Source organism: Coffea arabica, chromosome 11e (assembly GCF_036785885.1).
Source record: "Coffea arabica cultivar ET-39 chromosome 11e, Coffea Arabica ET-39 HiFi, whole genome shotgun sequence".
Classification (NCBI taxonomy): Eukaryota; Viridiplantae; Streptophyta; class Magnoliopsida; order Gentianales; family Rubiaceae; genus Coffea; species Coffea arabica.
Genome location: NC_092331.1, coordinates 44,175,234 through 44,192,479, shown reverse-complemented (window position 1 = coordinate 44,192,479; position 17,246 = coordinate 44,175,234). Strand labels below are relative to the sequence as shown.

The 17,246-nt window shown below is 34.4% G+C and overlaps 1 protein-coding gene across 1 annotated transcript; it reads left to right on the top strand.

Annotated features, from left to right (window-relative positions):
• The first annotated feature begins 7,673 nt into the window (after nt 1-7,673).
• On the top strand, nt 7,674-16,366 carry LOC113718039 (uncharacterized). Its single transcript, XM_027242962.2, has 5 exons — nt 7,674-8,118; nt 8,622-8,744; nt 12,999-13,113; nt 13,380-13,525; nt 15,840-16,366. The coding sequence occupies exons 1-5, from the start codon at nt 7,753-7,755 to the stop codon at nt 16,215-16,217; spliced, it is 1,128 nt and encodes a 375-aa protein (XP_027098763.1). The 5' UTR covers nt 7,674-7,752; the 3' UTR covers nt 16,218-16,366.
• The last annotated feature ends 880 nt before the right edge of the window (nt 16,367-17,246 follow it).

The following is a 17,246-nucleotide window of genomic DNA, read 5'->3' as shown; positions in this document are numbered from 1 at the left end:
AAAAATAAATGAAAAAAGGAAAAACAATTTACCAATCACAAAAGTACAATAACAAAGCAAAACAGATAACAATAGTCTACCAAGGTAAAAAAGAAAAGCAAATTGTCAATCACAAACAAACCACTAAAAATACAGTAAAAATTGCAGGTAAACAATTAGCCAGCCTTACAACCCCACATAAGAAAGGGCAAAGCAGAAACCTAAAAAAAAAAAAGCAAAAAGCTACAAAAGATAGAAAATAAAAATAAATTCAAAAAAAAAATACGGTGACAATGAAATAAGAAAACAAATAGATACAAAAAAAAAGACCACTTTCGAAGATAAAAAAATCCCATAAAAGACAACATTCCACTACAAAAAAAAAAAAACCAAGGAAACCAACAAAACAATTAATTGGCCTTAAAAGTCCACATAAACAAGAAAAAGGTAAAATACATTCTGAAAAAAAACATCGAACAAAAAAGACAAAATCTATATCCTAGGAACCCCAAAATACTATAACAAAAAACTCATTTCACAAACCACAGATACAACATTGGCTGCAAAAATGGGAAAAAAAACCTAAGGAAAATCAAACTAGCAAAAAGTTCCAACAAGAAGTCATTCTTTTCTCGTTCCAACAAGAAGTAAAAAAACAGTAAGAAGCTCCCCCTTTTCTTTCTTCTTTATGGAACCCCAGAAGCGAGGAGCCTCAAAATACTACAACAAAAACTCATTCCACAAACCATAGATACAACGTTGGCTATAAAAAAAGGAAAAAAAGTCGAAGGAAAATCAAACCAGCAAGAAGTTCCAACAAGAAGTCATTCTTTTCTCGTTCTAACAAGAAGTAAAAAAATAGTAAGAAACTCCCCCTTTTCTTTCTCCTTTATGGAACCCCAGAAGCTAAAAAAACAGCCGGAAAAATAGCACAAAAAAACCATAAAAGAGAACAATGGAGGCAATACCTTTAAAAAGACGAACAAAAGCAACTGGCGGAAGATACTTCTATACTACCAACCCGCAAGAATTCCAGCTGCAGCAAAAGTAAAAAAAGAGGAAACGGCGGGAGCACTGCCAAACCACAATGATTCCAGTTTAAAATCGATGAAGAAACAACCGGAAAAATAGCACCAAAAAACTCATAAAAGAGAACAATGGAGGCAATACCTTTAAAAAGATGAACAAAAGAAAGCGACTGGAAGAAGATACTTCTATGCCACCAATTAGCAAGAATTCCATCCACAGCAAAAGGAAAAAAAGAGGCAATGGCGAGAACTATCAATGTAGAGAAAGTGGCTCTAACCGAAAGAAAAACTACATTAATCATCCAGCTCCATCGAGTACAAAAAAAAAACCATGACTCAGCAGAACCAGTACAACTGCAGCGGAGCAGAGCTGAAGTGGAGCAGAGACAAAAACAAGAGCTGTAAAAAAAGAAGAGAAATAGAGTTGTAATTTTACAATTGTCCATCGAGTACAATAATAAAGAATGACTCAGCAAAACCAGTACAGTTGCAGAGAAGTAACCAAAAAAAAAATGAAGAAGAGAAGTGGAGCTATAATTTTACAACTGTTATCAATCCCAGCACGTGAGTAGTATGAGGGCTGACGAAAAAAAGAGCCTCAGACCAAAACCACTCCTTGGCCCTTATTCTATATATGTTGATAAGAGATTCAAACTCAAAAAAATAGAATTGTTTTTGCCTACAAGAAAAGCCAATGAATTTGATCAAATGGAATAGTATTCAACTTATCACTCCTATAATATCCTTTGGCAAAGAACTATTATAAAACTATCAATTTCTTTTCTTTAAATACTCACTTATGTTCTGGGAAATATGAAATTTCATAGCCACCATTTTGGGACCAAAACAGAAAAGGGATGGATTGAACTAGTGGGCACTATTTTAGTTCAAGCTTTCAAGTTCTCAAAAAAAAAAATGGAAAACCAAACAAAAGAAAAAAGAATGATGCTGCCACAAAGAGGGGGGCATGAGATTGCCACTGATAAGTTTTTATATTGCATCTCTTTATTGTGTTTTATAGCTTAACTTTTGTGTGTTTTAGTTATTTTTATAGTTAATTAACTAGGTTTCTACTGAAGTTTGCATGTTGTGGTTTAGATGAGAAATAAGTGCAATTTTATGGATTTAAGTGGTGAAATTTTCATATTTTTAGAGGATTTAATAATTCAATCACCAATTGAAATGAACTGAGAAGATATTTGCATTATTGTCGATGATTTTAAGTGATTTAAAATAAATATGAAATGTTCAAAAGATGAAATGCAATCAAGTTCAAAAGAAGAAAAATTTGACAGTTTTGATAACTTCTGGTATTTTGGCTATATCTTGAGCTTCAAGTATTGGATTGAAATGATTCTTGAATCATTTTGAAGTACAACATAGGACTACATTTCACATAAGATATTGAAATCCAGTCCATAAGTTTTCATAGTCAAAAATTTGAAATACAAAGCTACATTTATGCTGTCAAAGTTTGAAATAAGGGTTTGACCAATCAATGGTATTTCAGTCATTTATTAGTCTATAGGGCTCCAAATGAGATTATTCTTGATGAATTGGAAAGCTAACTCAAAGAACTACAGTTCTTATGTTTTGTCCAAGAGCTAGTTTGACTTCCATCATAAGAAATTTGCAGTTGAAATTGATGCAAAAATAGAGTAATGTTGAAGATTGATTAAAAAGTGCAAAACATGCAAGAGAAGGGAAACACGAACTGAAACATGAACCTACCTTGCATTTCCACCTTGTAGATCCCTGATTTTGCTTGTTAACTTACTCTGTATCTTGCATTCTATTCACACAACCTTTTTGGGCCATTTTTTTCGATCAAATTCGGTGGGGATTGCCCAAGGAGATCATGTAGACTTCAGGAATCAACTTTTGGCAATTCAAGAACCAATTTGCTCCAACTTTAACATGATTGGAGATTTAATCTTCTATAATAGGCCTTTCAAGGCACATTTTTGCATAATTTTGAAGTCTAGAGAAACTACACAAAATGTACCCATTCAGTAGAATTCCAAGTTCATTAGTGTAATATAACTTAATATAGTTAGTTTCATCCAATTCTTGTATGTAGCTAGATGTAGATGAAGTTAAGGATGAAAATGAAGAGTTTAGGGTTCAAGTGACAAGGGTCACATCTCTTCTATCACTTTATTTCTTTTATTGATTCTCATATGTAGTTATAATACAAGTTTGCTTTTGTTTTCTTAACTGTCATGTTTTGCTAGTTTGTGTTCAAAAGGATGGATGAACTTCTATGATTGTTAAGTAAAGTTTCCATGGTTATTTGATCTTATTTCTTGAACAAGTTATTTAGCACTTTTGTTATTACAATCATAATTAATTGACCATCAATTCTGATTATCTAGAGGTGTTGTTTCATCAATAACCATTGTAATTCAATACTAGTTCATGGAAGTGTTAAATATAGGGAGTTAACTCACTAATACAAAGTTATATCTTTTGTGGCTTTAGTGGCTTGTTCCATGTAATTTCATAAAATTTAATGAATCTATAGTTGGTTTCATATCAGGTTAGTAGGTGTAGGATAGTTATAGGTATGGTTGGTACATCGATGAAAGTATTTATCACATATATTTAAAAATTACGCCATAAATAACTAAGATAATGAACTCATTCAACCAGTTATTTCGTTTGCATGAGTAGATAGGAATTCCATAACCCTAGGCACATTTCTTTGTCAAATTTACTACTTTTATTGCATGTTAGTAGTATAGATTTACTTGTATTATTTGTGGTAGTCTAAATAATAGAGAAGTTCGAATACCATTGATAGTTGACAATCTTCCATGTGGGATCAACACCTAACATTTCATATATTTGATAAACAATCTGTATACTTGTAGAAAACATGGTATTTAGATTTTTAAAATTTGGTGTGAATGATTAAACCTCGTCAGCCACCCCTTTCCATAAATCCGATTGAGAAGAGCAACCAGGGAAATGTGCGTGGCTGTTGCACCTACTATATAGGCGCACTGCTTGTATAGTGTCACTTCTTAATGGTTGTGGCAGCAGTCACCAATATCTATTCCAGCATATCTCTTTTTCTAGGTGGGTGCATATATCGTGAGTAGTGGTAATAGTGGCAGTGACGAGGGAGTTGGTGATGGTGGCGATAGATCTTTCAAAGATAAAGTGAAAGATCTTTTCTTTTAATTGGCTCAATTTTCTTTGTACAATTTTGCCCCAAAAATCCTAAGCTTGTAGCTCATGTGACTTCCTTTTCATTTGACTTAACACTTAAATTAAACATAGTGACCAAAAAGTCACATTATTCCAAGGTGAGTGTTATTTTTGGTTAAGCCAAAAAATATTTAGTGAGAAAAATAGTCATAGTTAATAGTTTAATGATATTTTATACCATTTGCTCTTACTTTTATTGATTGTTGATGTGTGTTAGAAGATCCCAATTTTGTTTTCATGGAGTTTGAATGTGTTGATGGGTGTTTTTATATGAAATCAATTCCATTGTGTACCCTTTAACTTTATTCCAACCCCCACTTACATCTTTGAACTTCAAAATGGGATACTTTGCTCCCTAAACTATAAATTCTGTTTCATTTAAATACAATTTGTGACAGCATGCCAAAAACTAACAGAATAATTACCACATTTCATTAACTTACTAGTGTAACTAAAATGAACACAATTTTTTGGGGACAAAAATATAAATTCATGAGACAAAAGAAAACCTCTTAGGGTCTATTTGATAAAGTAAAAAAGTGTTGAATCTGAATTTTTTTAAAGATTTAGGAGGTTTGGTTGTTTGATAAACAAAACTTTATCTACTGAAATTATTAAGTGATATTGAACTTATGTGCATTTTTTTTCAGTACAAAAATCCTAACTAAATGTTTAATTTTGATTCGAATCAGCAAATTTACTTCAACTACTTTATCCAATCTATCAAATCTACCCTTATTTATTAACCACATTCAAAATCCTTCTCCAATTAAAAAAGTTGATACTTTTAACCTAACAGTTTTTCTACTTCTTCTTTTCTTTTCCGCTCTATTTCATGACTTTCAACTTCTTCTCAATATCTCTCATATATTTTATTCTTCTAACTAGTCAATTTACTCCTTAGCATTGTTTCTATTTTTTCTCCCTTTCACTTTTTTGTATCACTTGCTACTCACCCGGTCTTCTCAAATTCTTTTTTTCCCTCTTTGTAAGGTAAGTGATATTCTTATTTGTTGTTTTTTCTATGTTTCTTTTTTAGTACATTTTGCTATATAGGCCTATCTATATGCAATGTAGGTATGAAACTAGAGAATTCTAGCAGGGCTACTTAGAAATGATTTACAAGTATTCAGACAATTCATAGAATTATACTTGATTGGAGCATGTCATAATAATTATAGTGAAGGTAGTTTGCAAAAAGAATGTTGGGAAAGAATTAGATGAACTTTAAAAGATGAAAATAAAGGTGAATTTATGCAAAGACAATTGAAGAATGAATGGGATTATTTGAAACAAAAATACATAATTTGGGCAAAACTCCTTGGTAATACAATATAGGGAATATTACAAGCAACCATTTCTGATTTTCTTAAGTCGAATTTAGATGTTAGATGAATTATTGGATTGTAATACTTCTTTAATATGTTTCGTAATGCATTTCACATTTTTATATTTATTTGATTTAAAAATAATTATTGTCTTTTCCATACCTAACAATTTCAAGCTAATTAACTCACAGGTTTTTTTTTTTGAATGAAAAGATAGCAGGGCAAATTGTACAATTTAACTTATTAAACATTCAGTTTTAGATGTTTGTCAAACACTATAGATAGATTAATATATTCATGTATTTCTTTTCAACACTTAATATATACTAAATTAATTTTTTTAGCACTCAAATTTTAGTATTTAGATTTACTTTTATCAAACGAGACCTTAATCCAACAACGATTCTTCTGTCATACCCTCTTTTTCATTCCTTTTTTTTTCTTTTTGCTTTTTCATTTGCTTTTCTTCTTCCTTATTTCTTATCTTATTCCTTTTGGACTTGTCTAATTCACTAGTTCTCTTGCATCTTAATTTACAACGAAAGATCGTTTCTCTTGATTCGAAAGATCCACTCAATAATTTAACTCTCTTATCTTTGTAACTCAATTTTTAATATCCAAAAAATTGCTAAAAATTTCTAATCTGCTAGAATCCAAGCTGCAAGTGATGCCCTCTGTTTTCAAACTCGGACTGGCCCGGCCGGTCGAACCGAGAATCGGCCAGTTTCCGGTCCGAGTTAACCCTAAAAATCGGAAAATTAAAAACTCGGTCAAACCAGGTCAAAAACTGGGTTTGACCCTGTTTGACCAGAAAAAAAAAGAACCGGGGCAGAAACTGTTTTGTCCATTTTGCTCCCCATCACCGTCCGTCCTTTGTTCAGTCAAATTCGCATTTACTATCAGCCTAAATTAAAACATGCTCACGCATGCCCTGACGTCAAATCAACTACTTTATTGTATTATAAGCAGGGATAATTTCAAAAACCTCCATCTTTTTTTTTTTACTTTTTTTTAAAGTTCAAAATATTTTTAATATTATGTTTTGACCCCTAAGTTGTTAAAAGTTATTAATATACCTCAAATATTTCATACTTTATAAATGTTGTCTTAAAATTTGGTGTTATTTTCAATTAAGTCCATAATTTTAATTCTAAACTTGTTAATGCTCATTAAATAATATAAATTGCTACTTGATTATTCTAATTTCTTTGTATTTTCTTGTTAAATATATTTGAAACATCAAATATATATGAATATATTTGAAACATCAAATATATATGAATATATCTTTATTAATATAAACATGTTAGTAGGTATTTTACATATAATATTTTAATTTTTAAATAATTTTTATTTATGACGTCATTCGGTTCAACCCCGATCGAACCCATTAACCCCTGACCTCTAAGCTCAATCAAGTCGATACTCGGTCTGGTTCTGAAAACATAAGTGATGCCTCGACCGCCGGTATAGATCGAGACTCTAAGGTAAAGCATTTTAGTACTACAACTAAATAGTGATTTTTCAATGAATATCTTGACATCTGACTTGCACGGATGAAAAGTTGTAGCCGCCAAGGTTTGACAGTATTGAGGATCTTAAATGACAACCACGATACTCCTTCAAGGTTGCTGGATTTTTCAAACTCAGATTACCCATGAAATTGGTTAACCAAAAAAAGGGAGGGGACATTGACGGCAAACTCACACCCTTTTTTCATTAATTTTGACATTGATTGCAAATGTTTCTTGACAAAGGGAGGGGAAAAAGATGAAGCAATTTGATAGTTACCCATAAATTTTTTTAGTTTTCCAATTTTACCCCAACTATTTGTGCAAATATTTAATATCGTAAATTAATTTAGCAAAACAAAATATTTCAATTTGAACAATCATTTCAATCCTTCACAAATTCAAATCCACTAATCCAAACACAACCTTCGGAGATACGAGCGAAAACGTATCAACTTTCACTTCTTTTTGTGTCCTCTGAAAATTATGTTCCTTTTTTTTAATACCTTTTTTTAAAGCTTTTAAAACTTCAAATCTAGGGGCAATAAAGTCATTTAAGCAAAATTTCCTTTTCCCTCCTTTTTTTAATCTTCCCGCCAGAAGATAAACCCCCCAGCCCCTAAAACATTCATCTTCACAGATCTTAAAATATATCCCCCACCCCCGACCTCCACCCACTCCTCCGGGTAAAAAATGGACAAAGGCGGCGGCGGCGGTACTGCGGCAGCGCCGACAGGCTGCTACAAGTGCGGGAGACCAGGCCACTGGTCACGAGACTGCCCATCAAACCCACCATCTTCAAGCTCCAAGAACAACAATGACGAAAATACTATTGACAAAGATCTGAACAGAGATCCAAGTGGATCTGCTTACAGTTATTCGAAGAAAACTTTCAAAAATAATGCTCAAAGCAACTCTGCCTCTGCTGCAGAGAAGCCCAAGAGACTTCCCAGAACGAGGCCTAAGCTTACCCCAGATCTCCTCCTCTCAAACGACGGAATTGGCCATATTCTCCGCCATTTCCCTCGTGCTTTTAAGTACCGCGGACGCGGTCATGAGGTCGGACAATTTTCCATCTCTTTTTGTTTATTTTCTTGTTTATTTATCAGCTGCTGAACTTTTTACCTGTTGGGTTCTTTTTTCCTTTCTGTTTTTCTATTTTATTTTTTAAAATTTAGATATTTGAAGTAACAGAATGATGCTTGAGATGAGGAAATTATAGAGATAAATTGTGGTGGAAAGGGATGGGTTGGGTGGTTCGGGGTTCAACCCCTCCCACTTATACAACAAAAAAAAATTGTGGTGATAAATTGTTCGTCCTGTCTTGTTAATCAATAGTGGAAAAGTTTGTTGGATTAGGTAAAATTGGTGAAGAGGGGCTGCTAGCATGATTAATTAATAAATGATGTTCAAGGTAAAGGCAGATATTGCATTTAACCTGTCTTTTAACTAAGATGAGTGTTCTTGATGCATGTTTGAATTTGTAAAGGTAACTTATGAGATGCCTCATGCTATGCTGTCAGAGGATATTAAAGTTGTTCTATGCTAACTTATGTCTACAGGTCAGTGATCTGGGGAACCTACTTGGCTTGTATGCTGAATGGCACTCTCGTTTATTACCATACTTCTCGTTTGACCAGTTTGTACATAAATTGGAGCAGATTGGCACCAAAAACCGTGTCAAGGTAAAAGAATTTTCTTTCTTGCCTTTACAATTCGCAATCCAAAGAGCAGATGCTGTAATTTCTTGGTTTCCTGTATGGTATTTCCTTTGGGATACATATTTGTGCGGATTACAGTGTTCAAACAGGTAGGAGTGCCAATTTAAACTGGAGAGTTTAGAAGGAAAATGTTTCAAAATTTGTTGATATTTTCTCTCTCAACTTGCACTTCTGGTAAAATTTGTTCATGGTTTCCCATAGCTGCTAGTTATTAAACTTCTGAAACTGTGGATGCACAAGGAACTGCTTCCTGTTTGAGTGATATTGCTGAAATCAACACTACCTACCTCTCATTTTGTTTGAGTTAACATGTTATTTTTAATTGTATCTTTGATATGTAAGGCACCCTGGAAGGTTAAGCCATACTCCAAAGTTAAATTACGTCTTACAGGTCCTGGAAACTAAATGGTCACTGCCATTATTGGTTAAATCTCCCTTCTTTTTCTTTTGCCAATGCTGCATAAATTGGTCTAATGAGTGTAAAATATCCTCTGCAAGTCTGCAGTGTGCTGCTCTCCATCTATCACATTCAAGCTTCTCACATGTGAACCAACATAATTTGTCATTGCTATGTTCTGCTTCTGCTCCTCTCTTCATCCACCGTGTCTTGCTCCACCTGTGTCCAAGTTTGGAGTCATGTCATAAATACAATTTCCCTATTCTTTAAAAATTCTTGTGCGGATTACAGTGTTTAAACAGGTTGGAGTGAAGATGTGAACTAGAGCATGTGGAAGGATAGTGTTTGAAAGTTTGGTGATTTTTGGACTCCTCTCGATTTATTAGTCAGGTTAAATTTGGTCATGTTAATCCACTGCTGCTGGTGATTAAACTTCTTGGACCTAGGAAGCATAAGGAACTTCTTACTGTGTCCATGTAATTTTTGAATCTAATAGTAGCTATTGCTGATTTGTGGTTGAGTTCACATGTTAATTTCATACAGTACTTCTGATTGTATGGCACCCTGGAAGCTTAAGCCATATTCCAAAGTTAAACTTTACCTCTTACTGATCCTGGAATCTAAATAATCTGTCACTATTACTTTAAGCTCTCTTCTTTTCCTTTTATTCATACTGCATAAATTGGTTTGTTCTAGGGTATAATATCCTCTGCAAATGAGCAGTGTGATACTGTCCATCTATTATATCCAATATTCTAACAAATGAACTAGCTGATATTGCTGTTGTCATGTTCTGCATCCAATCTCTTTTCCTCCAAAGTATCTTGCTCCACCTACGTGTAACATCAAGTTTGGAGTCTGTCAGGCAATAAAATACCCTGGTTCTTTAGACAATCTTTAGTTGTGTAGAATTTTAAAGTGGTTCATTGAGGGCTGTAAATGGCGTCATAGCCTGACATACTGGTGACATGGCTTCCATGGTCATTTCCTCTCAATGCCCCTTTTAAGCTCTGTAAGTTTTGTACTTGAGCATATTATTTTTCCTGATTAGTCTCATGATAAGGAAGAAGAGTTAAATAACAAATGTTAACCTGTCATCATGGATAAATCTATCATATTACCAATTGTAATGACAAAACTCTCTGGCATGCCCACGGGTAGTGATGTGATCTAGCCCCAGGTACTTTAGCTACTGAATTAAACAATCGACATGAAGTGTGATTGTGTTCAAACGTGATACACATTGCACTGACTTCTTACTGTAGCACACTAAATAGTCGGATATCTTTTTCCTGGACAAATTCCATATTACATTTTAATATGGAAAAATTGACTGCTCAAAGTCGACTAATTCTTTGGTATTAGATTCAGAGCACTCAAATGCCTATCCATCTCATTGATGTAGAAATAATTTGTGCGATGGGCTAAGATTGAGAAAAGCTTGAGTACTGCAATGGTTCCTAGTAAAATTGTTCCTTATGTTGGAAAGAGAGTAAAATATCGATTTGTAAAGAGTCAATTCAGTGACAATGAAAGGGTTTACTCTGAGTTGATAACTGCAAGATCAGGAGTGGAAACAGGGAAAGGAATAACCTTGACATCACACCTAGCATTTACTCAAGATCACGACTTGTAAAAGTAGAGCTTGGTATCACACAATTCTAAACTGAATTTTCAGCATGCCAAAGTCCCTTCTGCAGTGATTTGCATCTCCGCTTGTGGAGATGCACATTGTAAATGCCCTAGTTAACATTACTCCACATGAAGTATTTTACTAGATTATATCCTCTTAAGTATTAATAGAAAGAGCTTCAGTCCAAAATTTTAACAAGAAAAGTTCTAGTCTTACAACCAGCTAAAAACAAAACAGAGGTGGAAGCGAACAAGTTCTGCAATTTAAAAGCTGGACTAGCTTGAAATAGCATATCTGAGAGACATGAATGCTTGAAAAAGGGCCAAGACTTTCACTCAGTAGAATTCATAATGAGTGCATGTTGAAATTAAAAGCAAAATTCCACAAGGAGCGAAGGGTGCTAGTTGAGTGGATACATCTAGTCTCATCTAGAAAAAGATGAGGAAGATAAGAAATTGTGATGGAGCTGCTGTAAATTTATCAAACAAGAAGTGACAAGTACAAAATGTTTTTACTGAACAAACCTCAGATTACTACTGATGAAGGTACTTTTTTGATATCTACTACTAGGAAACTATCAAACGTTTGATAATTTTGTCGCTAAAATTATCGCCAAGGCCCAAACTTCAAGTACTACTTTTGGTATAATTTTAATCCACAATTTCACATACTCCATAAGATATCATTCCTTGTTGAAAGTTAATGATGGAATAAAGGTTGAATTTACCATGGTACTGAGGTTGATTATCTCCTTTTCTTTTGATAAGGAAGGTATGACTTCTCTTCTGCTTTAGCAATTTGACCTATTGCATTATTCTCATTTTGTCCAAGATGCTTTTCTGCAATAAAACTAAAAGTATTATTACATAGGACTTAAATTAGGAAAACCAGCAAAAGTGCCTCGGAAGAATTATGCAGAAAATGGAAATACATGCACTAGCAAGACAAAAGAAGTAATATCGTAATAGTTGGAGGATCAAGTGGAGTTTGAAAACAGCATAGCATGATAGAGAACTTCAAATTTCTTTCTTGACTGTTAATGCTCTACAATGCTTCTTTTATCTTGCAATTAGATCTTCTGTTATCAATGGGTGCTTTCATCGAGTGACAGAGCAACATTGACTTGAGAGGGGGGGGGGCTAATTTCCCACCTGATGTTTAGGAGATGTTTCAGAGGCACAAGGAATTTTAGGTTCCTTTTATTCTAGCCCCTCAAATTTCCAACTTGGAGTTCCCCTGCCAAATTGTAGGAAATTAGTAATATCAACATGGAGGACAAAATAGTTGGTGAATTTGTTATTAATTTAGTAGCAGCACAAATTCATTTGTAAGATTTGCATGATCAAGCTAAATAGGATAGTTTATCCATCCATAACAACTTGTTCTTGTATGTTGACCAGAAAAGTTTTACGATGAACCCCTTCAGTTCCATAGAATTTTGCTCCCCCTCCCCAAAAAATTATCAATTTTTTAGATTTACTGTTTAACGTATCAGGAGTTCACTATCTGTATTACAAACAATCTGAAGAGAATTAAACGGTTTGTGACCTTTTTTGTTCTTTTTATATTTATTTTCATCAAGTATACCCTCTTTTCTTATGTTGACTGTTCATGTTGTTTGTTCATTTTGCATGGTCTTCAGTAAACAAGTAGGATAGTTCATATCATAAATATTAGATTATAAGTATTATTGGGATATCAAAGGTAATTGTTGTGGTGCTTCCAGAAATATCCCAGCTCTGCCACTGCTTTAATTATCAGTGGTCTAAAGCTGCTCAACAATAAGACCTTCAGGATGCAAATTTAGTTCAATAGCTGGAGTGCCTACTAAATTATAACTCATTATGGAGTGTCATTTGCACATTCTTTCTGTTATATTGGGGTTCTTACAGCACTAACTTGTTAAAATGTCATTAGTTTCTTAAAATGGTTTGTCTAGTCAATTGTGCTCAATTCCCTTGCAATTATCTGCAGAGCAGTATATGCTATAGGTTTCAGTAAAACTATATGCTCTGTAAAGGCTGGTATAAAGCTTTCTGTGTTATATGTGGTGATTTTTTGTGAAGGGGGGGTGGTGGTGGTGGTGGTTGAGTTTGGAGTAGCCATCCACTATTTCTTTAGATGTTTCAAAATGAATCATGTTAGTATGTGTCTGATGTTCCATATGTTCTGGAACTTATTATACCAGAAATGTATCCGAGAATTACGAGAGAGAATTGCCGATGGAGTAGACCCAGCAGAGCTGCATGAGCCTCAAGTTCAAGATAACAATCCAAATCATGAACAAGGCACCTCAAATTTAGGTAATCTACATTGTGACTTTAGCAAGTGACAGAACTAGTTACATAGATGACTTCTCCATGTACAGTCTACCTTTTGCTGTTGTTGTGAATGCTATTCAAACCTACTCAAGTTATTCTTATTTTGTTCGCATCAGGACTACTAATACTCTAAGCATACCCAGTCAGGAGTTTGATTCAACAATATTATAAGTAACTGCACATCCTACTGCTTCATTTGGAATTGATTCTCTGGTGTCTAATCAAAGGTGTGTTTTTTATTGTTGCAGATGCCAGGGACACAGAAGAAGAAAATCGTTTTCATGAGGATACTAATATGGAAAATGCTATTGAGGATAACACATGTCCGGAAATTCCAGATAATAGTACTCTTCAGGAAAGCATCCTTAATGAAATTTGGGAAAAGGCCATGGAGGTTAGATCTAATGCTGCTTCAAACTTTTTGGTTCTTTTTGTTTTTCCATATCACTTTTTTTTTCCCTTCTTTGGATCTTGGGCATATGTTTTTTATTTTTATTTTCTTAAACTTCAGATTTGTTGTAATAGGAGTACATTCTGTTGATATGCATATCATTGTTTTTTGTTTCTGCTTTATCTCTGTGAAACATGTAACTTTTCTCAGCACGCATATATTGATGTCTGTTGTCCATTATATTTGGTAGTTTGTTTCATTTTTAGTAGCCGTACAATCCTGTGGCTTTAGGAATCACATAAACCGAAATAGCTTTAATGAGTTTGTATACCTTTCACAGACAAAGCATCTATGCATCCACACCTGCCATATGTTATTCAGATTCTAATTTTGCAAGCCCCGGTGTGAATCCTAATTGGTCTTCTACACATTTATGCTACTCTCAATATAAGTTGAACAGGTTGGTATGTGTTAGTTGAATAACTGCATATATAGTCTAATTGTTGAGATGCCTAGAATCTCTTTGTTGATTTCCTTTTTGTGTTAACTCCAGCATTATATAGATTCACGCCCAGGTTGTTCAGGAAGTGAGCATGTTAGATAGTATGAAAGGATGCATCTTTAACTTTCTTTCACCCTTTGTTCCATTCAGCAATTACACATCTTAAAGTTGCCAATTCATCACAAGGTTTAAGGTAAATATAAAGTTTTATGTGCTATATTTACTTGATGCTTCGTTAAAGATGAGAATACTTTAAACCATAACACCTAAAATTTCCTATGTTCAGACTAGATTTATGTCTCAGTCCCCATCTCCAAAGTTCAGTCTTTTATTTGGAATGAAAAGGAGGTATAGGTATTCTAACTACTAGAGCACAGTCGATCATCATGCTTTGTTCTGGTGCTCTTAATCTCTGGCTTGACATGCTTTTGGTGAAGAAAAGTGCAAGGAATTTGAATTTCACTGTCATAGTATTCACATCCTGGATGGTCTTAAAGTTATAGATATATAGATGCAAGAACCTGAAAGCGTCTAAGTTAAGCTGATAAAGATCTATTCATCATCAAAGGAATTAAGCATTTGGGATTTTCAATGAACAGCGACATGACATCCTGAAAGATAGAAAACCCGAGAAAACAGCGTGAACTTGTGTCACCAGACCAAAATAGAAGGGAAAAATGGACTTTCAAACTGAGGCCTGTATTTGAAGATCACCAGTTTGAGGTATCCACAAGAGAACTCACCAATAGGACGTTCCCCTCGTTTGAGATTCAATTCCCTATGAGTTCAATCACTGGAAATGTGGTCGAGAGTTATGAAAATATCTTTGGAACAACAGTAGGCCAGACATCCCAGATGAGAGCCAAATTTCTGTCATAAATGGTAATTCCTCAAAATGGGCCAACGTTCATTCCTGTGCAGAAATTGATGGATGGTAGCACCGCTATACCAATCATCAGCGAGGCTGAGAGTAAAAGTATTGTATTTGCAAACAAATGAAATGCATAGGAAAGATCTGGAGACCTCACTGCCACTCAACCGGCTGAAGTCTAATATAAGTCTCTGTTATCCAACATGCTTAACATGTTTCTGAAGACTTTTTAGTTTAAGCTGGCTTAAAATTTTGAAGTCCTAGGATTTACAGGCTAACTATTAAAATAATTATCCGAGACTGACTTCTGTGTTGTTGTCTTGAAAACTTGCTCAATTTCGAAGTGTCATGTAAAGCGAATTCGTATATGAATTGAGAACAGCAGTTGTAATCTTTGTCCGGGAAAGCTCTTTTCAGGCTACAATGACTACTGGTAATTTCAGCTATTCCAATGCCAGGTTATGAAAAAAGTAGAATATTCTGTGGGAAGTAAAGATATTCTGAACAGTGATATGGTGCTTATATTCGGATGAAATTACTGATTGTAGACATGGACTACATGATAATAAGTAGAATTGAAGAGTTAATGGTGATTATGATTATATAATGCTAACAATTTTTAATTGAAATATTATCATGCTTAAGGTGGAAGCACTTGTTTCAGCTTTGAACTTGCCTCGGGTGGCTGAAGCTTAATTATCATCTCTTTACATTTGTCTTTTCAGTAATTTTAGACCTGTCAGTGTTGGTTAAGGAAATGATTGCTGTAGGCTGTTAAGTGTTACTGGATCAAGTGATTGTATGAAAAGCAGGATTACAGAAGCACCTAATATTGCATGTTGTAAGATGGGATGGGATTAAATTTCCTTTTAAAAACAACCATATTAATCAAGTTTAAAATGCTTTAAACTTTAACCCTACTGTTTCAACCTCTGTATGGACAGGAACCATTTAAGCCTTCAGATGAGAAGATTGTTGAAGCTGGTGCATCTCATGCAGATAATGAGACACCAAAAATGGCACCTGGAGAAACGTCTTCCAGTTTTAATGGAACTATGCTCTCAGAAGAACAGCGAACTCGCATGGAAGCTAACAGACTGAAGGCATTAGGAAAAACTGGACAGGAACCATTTAAGCCTTCAGATGACAAGATAGTTGAAGCTGAAGTATCTCATGCAGATAAAGAGACACCAACAATGGCACCCAGAAAAACGTCTTCCAGTTCTAATGGAACTATGCTCTCAGAAGAACAGCGAACTCGCATGGAAGCTAACAGACTGAAGGCATTAGAAAAAGCTGCTGCTCGTGTCCGGAAGCTGTAATGACATTTGATTCTGGAAATTTGGAGGAAAAATGACTTTCGAACAGTTGCTATTAGTTCTTGTGGTTTGGAAAAATGATTTCTCGTCCTTGAATTCTTGGTTCATCTGATATTGGTTGAGGGCATCATATTTGCTTTACAGATTTTGAATTCCTGTCCCAAAAAAGAAAAGAAAAAAAACTTTTGCGTAGAACTTGCTTCAGCTGGCTAGTGTTCCAGAAGAATTAACCCATAAAGTTGCTAAGCGGCAGAATATAAATTTGGATGTCATTCAATTAGAAAAGTTGAGTGACTTCAATTATTTTGGTTAAATTGCAGTATTAAAGATATAAACTGATTGGTTCATCTAAAATTTTTCTGGTTAAGCAGTTTGATGGTTGAAGTGGTTCTCTCTCTTTTTTTTTTTTTATAATAAATTTAGCTAAATAAACACATTACACAAGTGAATTTTAACCGGCTCTTTTTTTTTTTCGGATTCTACATAAATAAACAGACACAATTTAAGGGACTGCAATGAACCGGAAAGCAAAATGGTTGAAGGTTTAACGGGTCTCATTGGCCGGTTCAAACCAAGTTTTATGGTTGAAGGTTTAACCGGTCTCATTGGCCGGTTCAAACTGAGTTTTAAAACACTATTGCAATCTCTTCTATGATTTTGGTGCAAGAGGGGGCCTGTTTGCAGTGCACTTCCTCATCCCTAAATGTACACTAATTCTTGGCCATGCAAGGGCTTTACTAAGAGGAGCTTAAGAAGTGTTTAGGGCTGTTAAGGCTCGAACATGATTTTTTTTTTTTTTTTGGTTAGAGGGACCAAAAACAAGCTTAAGGCCTTATTATCTCTTCATTAAATGGCTAGGGTTGTTAAGATTACACGAAAGTTTTGTTCCCTTGGTTGCCGGGTCTAAAAACTAGTTCCTAATTTCCTCATCATAAAAATGTATATCCAATTCTAACAGACATGTAGCTCTTTCCTATAAATATATGTTTCTTCATGGGATTCAGTGTAACAATGAACATTTTCTTGCAATTG